The sequence below is a fragment of the Penaeus vannamei genome, chromosome 36, assembly GCF_042767895.1.
Source record: "Penaeus vannamei isolate JL-2024 chromosome 36, ASM4276789v1, whole genome shotgun sequence".
Taxonomy (NCBI): Eukaryota; Metazoa; Arthropoda; class Malacostraca; order Decapoda; family Penaeidae; genus Penaeus; species Penaeus vannamei.
Window position 1 is genome coordinate 7,527,843 of NC_091584.1, and position 7,500 is coordinate 7,535,342.

A 7,500-nucleotide genomic window follows, 5' to 3' on the forward strand; every position below is an offset into this window, starting at 1 on the left:
GACTGTCTGGATGGATCAGATGAACAGAGGTGCACCAAGCCAATTGTTGTGGAGCCTCCCCCTCGCAACATTATGGTCCAAGTAGGCGAAACATTCACCATCACTTGCAGAGTCATTGGCGTTCCGACTCCAACTGTCATTTGGAGACTCAACTGGGGACATGTGCCCGATAAATGTCAAATGACCAGGTTGTTATTTCATTTTTAGTATTTGATTGAAATGTATTCACAAAGATAGACTGAAATTTATACACATAGATATAAAAATATATCGAGGTATATATATGATTCAGATTTTGTAAATAGTTTTCAATTTTTTGTAAATTTTAGTATGAATATGTATGTACTGGAAGTGGTATTTCCATCTGTGTTTAATTTGTTCAGTGCAAAGTAATCTGGGTACATTATTTTTATATTTAAATATTATTTTGTATTATCATGTGTTAATATGTTTTTTGTTTTTTTTTCTTTTCTTTTTTTTTCTTTTTTTTCAGTGTGGATGGGCAGGGTGCTCTAACATGTCCAGGTGTTCAGCCAACAGACCAGGGTGCTTATTCTTGTGAGGCAATTAACAGCCTAGGTTCAGTCTTTGCTCAACCTGACTGCATTGTCCAAGTGAAGGGCAGCTCTCCACAGTGTCAGCCACCTCTCTTCAACGCAGGTGCTGTTACTGCAGAGGAGTGCCTCACATGCTTCTGCTTTGGGGCCACAGAACAGTGCTACTCCACAGACAGATATATTACTCAGGTAAAAAATTAGGTATCACTAGAAAATTTTGTGGAATTCATTATTTGTTTATGATGTTGGAGTGTATGGTTAGTATAAGTATTGCAAAGCAGTATCATGAATATATATATATATATATATATGAGATTTCTAAATGTGATTTTCTCTTTGCAGTTACCTCCTCCTGCTAATGATTCATATCAGCTGATAGGAGTTAATCAAGACCAGTTCAAGGGCAATTATATAGTGCGTACAAAACAGTATCAACAATCCTCACGCTTCCTCAGTCCTCAGTCATCTAATGCAGTCCAGGTAACTTTTCTTCTTTCTTTGTTATTAAAAATCTTTCATTTGTATAAGATAGATTATTTTTTGCTGAAGGCTTGGTAATTTTTGTTAAATTTTAGTTTATGTGTTTATGTTATCTTATTGTTAGCATTGTATTTATAAATTAAATCTCATTTGCTTTTCTATATATTTCTGTTAAGAATGTGAAGCAAATTATTTTTCCCTTTTTTCAGCTCAATGTCGACAGATCCAAGCTGGAGGGCCCCAGTGACCTCATTGTGTATTTCTCCCTTCCTGATAGTCACAAGGGCCAGCAATTGACATCATATGGTGGATACCTTAGATACAAGATCAAGTATTCCAGCACTGTTGCTTCACAGACTATCAAGGGACCAGATGTGATCATGGTGGTAGGTTGAACAGGGAGCTTCCACAGAGCTATGAAACTTCTTCCTCTTCTTATAGACCACAGCCTGTGAAGAATGTTGGAGTTCTGCAGTTGTTTACATTCCTCTCCTGCCTTCCATCTTATGGAGAACATTCACTGGTGCTTGGGATGTTCCTTACTCATGTATTTCTAGGCTTTTTCATTTTTTGAAGAGAACTATGTAGGCTAAAATGATGATTCATTGTGGTGTTATTTGCCCCCCAAAACTTTAACTTTCTCAGGTATATTATTAATAAGAAACTTTATACCCTCATTTTCTCTTCTTTACTATTTTATTTTTTCATACACAAAGATATTTTTATGAAAACTCTACCTTTGCGAATACTTTATTTGGATAGCATTTATTCTCTTTTCTATTGTCTAGTGTCTAAGATTCTTATCCATACAATGCTGTTGATAATGTGTGCCAAAAAAAAAATTGTTTTCCTTTTTGATGTGACTGTTCTGGCTTCACCTTTTGTGCTTGACAGCCATCATTTGTTATTATGTCCCCTGAAAATATTATTATTATTTTTTATCTTAAAAGTAAATGACTTTATAAAGCTTTATGATTTTTGTTATGCAGAGAATAGTTGAGATAGCTTTTTTTTATGGGGGGTAGCAGAGCTTCCTCCCAAGTTTATTTTTTTCATAGTGATTATGCTTAGAAATTCCTTGTTCAGAAATAAACCTTAGTTTTCAAATTGTTTGAGAATTGCCATTGGTATTGAAATGCCCTTTCCAAGGAAAACAAAAGATTTGAGGCTGGACATAAAATTTAGCATAAGGAATTTCTACCAAGTGAAAAAAAAACAATAGTTTCATATATTTTTCAATGTTGTTCATTTTTCATATATCATTAAGCATATATTAGGAACTATTACATACTGGAAGAAAGCCTTAACTTAAACCTTTCCATTGCTGGATGTTACATTTAGACTAGTTCAATAGGCAGTGCACAGCATCACAAAACATGACATGTGTCACTGACTGGGTTTGGGTAATCATGTAACAAGATTGTTATGTTCCACAGTACAGTCATTTTTGCATGCACCAGAATATCTGTGCAATTTCCTCATGTAGCTTTGTTGTTTAGTTTATTTTTCTATTTAAACTAAAAAACAAGTATAGATACAAAAAAAACAGAAATCACAGGTATAAGTAGGTCCAGTTGATGCAGAAAGCTAAAACTCTTACCTAGCTATGGTGCTTTTGCCAATGTTACATCATGAAATAATCTGACATGGGATCTAACAACCAGGACTACCCCTGTAAATTTATGAATTTGTTACAGCACTACACTGTGGATGCTGCTGTGCACTTTTGCTAGTAATCGTATTTCTCTTCTCTAAACTAATTTCAATATCATAATGCTCACTCAGTCTGTTACTTTTCATTATAGTGTGTGAATGTGCATTGTTTTTCATTTTAGCTTTAACAAAAAAAGGGGTTGGCTGATTTAAAGCAAAATAAAAGAAAGAAAAGAATGAATGAACGTAATAAGGAAAAGAAGATAAATAACACATGAAAGAGGTTGGCAGAATTGAAATCAAAGTAATTACTATTATCATTAATATTACTATTTTCAAGATTTTATTTATTTATTATTATTTTCCTTTAGGGTAATGACATCACACTCATGCATGTTCATGATGGAGACTTCAAGCCTGACTTCGAAAACCAAGTGGATGTAAGGTTTGAGATTGGTCAGTGGTTCAAGCGTGTAGTTGGCCGCGGACAAATTGTTCAGAGCCAAGAGCCGGCAAACAGAGAAGAAATCATGATGGTGCTTGAGAATATTGAATTACTACTGATTCGGTATGTGTCAATGACCTTTTTCATTATTTCAGTTTTCTTTTATTGCTGTTTCTTTGGTGTTCATATATATATATATTTTTTTTTCTTGATCTTTTTCTCATGTTTTATGTTCCTTTTTTCTCCTCCTTTCCTTTTTTTTGTATTCCTTATATGTTGTTGAAGTTCTGATTTAACTAGTCCATTGCTTGTATACCATAAAGTTTGTAAATGGGTGTTGCTGTCAGTATGATTTTAGTTATTCTATCAATTAGGCATTTATTTTTGGATGAAAATTATCAGTATAAAGACTTTTACTTCTAAAAAGATGTGATATAATGAATAGAATAATGGTTTACAGCTTTTATTAAGTATCTCTTTCAGTTGACATCATTATGATTTTGTAAAGATATTTTTATTATTACTTTATGCATATTTTTATGCTTTGTACATGATTAAAGTTTATATATTTAATTGTGACGATGATACCTTTTCAGAGCACTGTACACTGATGCTTACTATGTAGTGTCTACGCTCTCAGAAGTTCAAATGGATACTGCTGTCATTCATGATAATACCCAGGGAAGAGCTGTGTTGGTAGAAGAGTGCCGTTGCCCAACAGGCTATGTAGGATTGTCTTGCCAGGTTAGTCTTTTCTTTAAACTGAGTAATTGTACCATCATAGAATACTCTTCTTAGACTCATGACTAGATTTTGATAATGATTATGCTTATTTGCTTTGTGGATTTAGCATTGCATGCATTGCTATAGGATGGTAGTCACATTTTGGCATTTTGTATATAAAAAAAGGGTCATATCATGCTGGAGTTGTTTTTGTATATTGGCATATAGAAAATAATAATTTGTCAATGTTCCCAGGATTGTGCTCCCAACTACAAGCGTGTTTCTGATGGACCTTGGCTTGGACGTTGTGTGCCAGATGTTGAATGCCGCCCTGGAGAGTATGGAGACCCAGCCAATGGTATTCCCTGCTTGCCATGCCCTTGTCCGCTCACAACACCCACCAACCAGTGAGTTTTACTTTATTTAAGGTTTGTCATTTTTCTTTGGTACAAAGCTCCCGATAGTTGGATTGCTTATTTATATTTCTGTTATTTACATATATTGATACATTATCCTTTATAAACTATTTCTTTTTTAACCTGGATTTGCAGGTAGAGTCTAGATTTTTTTCTTTACTACATTTCTTTTCTTTTCTCTGTCTTTTAAGTATCAATCGTTGTGTGTGTTTATTTTTCTTTTTTTTTCCTTTTTTCTCTCTCTATAAGGTACAGCAGATTTATTATACATGGTTATACATTATTGTTAAGCTGAAGTACACATTTTTAAGATGTCTGAAAGGCACATATGTCTGACAGTATTTAACAAATTAGCTGTAAAGATGGAATAGCAGTATTACTTCTTAAAGATAATTATGGAGATATTATCTCCTAAAATTCAGTTTTTTTTTTCTAGGACATAATTCATCAATAGACTTTTAAAGATTAAGAAAAACAAAACAAAACAAAAAAGTGGTTATTTTATAGTTAAATAAAGTGGTTAGCAATATGACTAATTTTCAAAAAAATCTGTACAGATATGATTGTGGATTATCCACCATTAAACAGAGAATTTTACTTTATTTTGGAATTATAGGCTTTTTTGTGTGATAGAAATACAAATTTTGGATGGTAAATATTTAATTGCTAGATAATTTTCCTGATAAAGAATTAATTGACAGAATATTAGGTTGTAACAGGCAAGATAGATATGTCAGTATATTATGAAATGTAGAGAGAGAGAGAGATTTTAGTTTGCTATTAGTCCTCTGGAGGGATGATCATCATTCTGTTGATAAAGAAATTGAAACTGTTTTTGGTGATGGTGATTAGTTCATAAAGTTGATTACAATATTCCCTGTTAGGATTGCATTTGTCAGTATTTTTCATATATTGTACTATTTATGTTTTTTTTTTCTTTTTTTTTTATTCCCCTTTATTTATCTAATCATTTTTCCTATTCCTTTTCTACATATTCAGCCATTCTGGTTTCTTGTTGAGAATTACTTATGCATGACAATAACTGTTTTGACTTCACAAATTCCTTCTTCATTTTCTCTTTTCTTCTCCACAGATTTAGCTCCACGTGCTTCTTGGACAGTGATGGCCAGGTGACTTGTAATTGCCTCCAGGGCTACCAAGGGCGGCGTTGCGAGGTCTGCGCCAGCGGTTATGAGGGCAACCCCAATGTTCCTGGTGATTCATGCCGGCCAGGTCAGTGTGAAGAGATGAGAATCATGACAGTTCGTATTAACCTTCTTTTTTGTTTCTTTGTCCAGGTTTTCTTTTCAGGTTGCTTGGCCACTAGTTGAATAATAAGTACATTAGATAATACTGTTGAAAATAGAGAATAACTATAAGCAGAGGAAAAAGGTTAAACGAAAAGAAGTTTATTACAGAAATGTGAAATCTGTTTTTCAGTACAGATAAGGCAGCTATTTTATGAAATAAAATATGCTCAGAAAATAAGAAAAATATTTGTGTAGCAGGTATGTTATCCATACTGATAATTTGCTAATGTCTGGTTTGCACTGCTTGTGTTTGATTGCTGCTTTTTTTTTATATGGAAAAGTTCTATTGTCAGCAAGAAAAGAACTTTTTGCTTTTAATTATAAATTTATGAAGAAGCAAAAAGAAAGTTTTGTTACAGTACAGCTTTCAAGTGTTGAATAGTAACTCTAGGCTTATTATAGTGAAACTTTGTATCAACATGCTTATGCTATCAATGACAACATGATTTTTTTAGCTCTGTGCCTGAAATATGTCGCCAGCTATATAACAGTTCAATGTTTTTCTTTTCCATAATTTTTTTATATAATATCTTTAATAATATGTGATCCTCTTGTCTTGACACGCATTGAAGTTCCTCCGTCATGTGAATGGTATGAGTTCATTTGTGGAGACATGTCAGGCTGCGTTCACAAGGATAAACGCTGTGATTCCAACAAGGATTGTCCCGATGGCTCGGATGAGGAGTTCTGTGGTTAGTGATGAGTAGAGAAAAGTGCTCACTTTGGGTAAAGGAAATCATGGGAATAAAAGAGTGTTGTTTTTGTGTCCCAGAACAGTATCCCGCTTACTATTTTAGTGTCTAAAAGATTTGTTACATTTTGATGCTTCCTAGTTAAGGGATAAGAAATGGAGATGTTTGATGTTGGTTTGGTAATGTCTTTGTTATGGTGGTCCACTTTGGAAAAAAACGAATATTATATATGAAATCTTCCTTCAAGTAGATAGAGTGCAATGTCCTAGTTTTGTAACAAATCATTATGATTTCCTTACTTTATGCATGATTAATGCTGTGGGGTTAAGGTTATTGCACAAGATTGATTCTGCATGAGGAATTGGTAATTTAGATGCATATTCTATTAATTTTGGTAAATTGTGATACAATTGTTCATACTGCTTGCTAAGTATTAGTAGATATTTTGATGCTCAATCAGCCAAATATATTGAAAAAATTACTTTCAGATCAAGTAGAGGATCCATAAGTTATAAATCACAAAGCTTTGTTTAGAATAACCTATTGCTGCTTTAATTGGAGGGTATTTTTTTTTGCATTGTCTTTCCAGTCTGATTATGTGGGAACAGCTATGAGATTTCATTCATTTTGAGTATTTGTTATAAATGGCAGAATTACTTCCCTGCCTTGTTATTATCTGGGTATGTACTAGCTTTTCCCAAGATTTCTTTGCAGTTGATTCGCAATTATGCTTTTAGTGTTTTGATTAATCATACCTGAAATATTTCAAAACAAGAAGCTAGTAATGTGACTAACCAGTTTTCAGTTATTTATTTATCACAGTGGAGAGGCTTTAATTTTAACCTTTTTTTTTGTTATCTGTTTTTATTTCATTGCATGTACTGATATGGTGAAGGAAGATTCCGTTCCTCTCTCCTCCTCCTCCTCCTCCTCCTCCTCTTCCTTCTTCTCCTTCTCCTCCTCCATCACCTCCTCCTCCATATCCTCCTCCTCTTCCTCTTCCTACTCCTCCTCTTGCTCTTCCTCCTCCTCCTCTGCCTCCACTCTTCCCATCTCTTGCTCCTTCTCCTTTAATCTCCTCTTCCCATCCTCCTCCACCTCTTTCTCCCTCTTCTTTCCCCCCTCTTCCTCCTCCATCTTCTATTTTCTTTCCTCCTATTCCTCCTCCTCCCCCTTCTCCCCCTCCTCTTCCTCCTCTTTCTTCTTCCCCTGCTGCATTTCCTC

At 34.1% G+C, this 7,500-nt stretch overlaps 1 protein-coding gene across 18 annotated transcripts in view; it reads left to right on the forward strand.

The window, feature by feature from the left end:
• Positions 1–7,500, forward strand: part of trol (terribly reduced optic lobes) — a 266,084-nt gene that overhangs the window by 161,992 nt on the left and 96,592 nt on the right. For all 18 annotated transcript variants that reach the window (XM_070114424.1, XM_070114425.1, XM_070114431.1 and 15 more), the window contains 9 exons: positions 1–188; positions 494–746; positions 900–1,037; positions 1,247–1,423; positions 3,062–3,258; positions 3,732–3,879; positions 4,114–4,265; positions 5,368–5,507; positions 6,157–6,276. The exon at positions 1–188 is cut by the window's left edge and continues 83 nt beyond it. In XM_070114424.1, coding sequence (XP_069970525.1) covers positions 1–188; positions 494–746; positions 900–1,037; positions 1,247–1,423; positions 3,062–3,258; positions 3,732–3,879; positions 4,114–4,265; positions 5,368–5,507; positions 6,157–6,276 — 1,513 coding nt within the window. The remainder of the gene's footprint in view (positions 189–493; positions 747–899; positions 1,038–1,246; positions 1,424–3,061; positions 3,259–3,731; positions 3,880–4,113; positions 4,266–5,367; positions 5,508–6,156; positions 6,277–7,500) is intronic.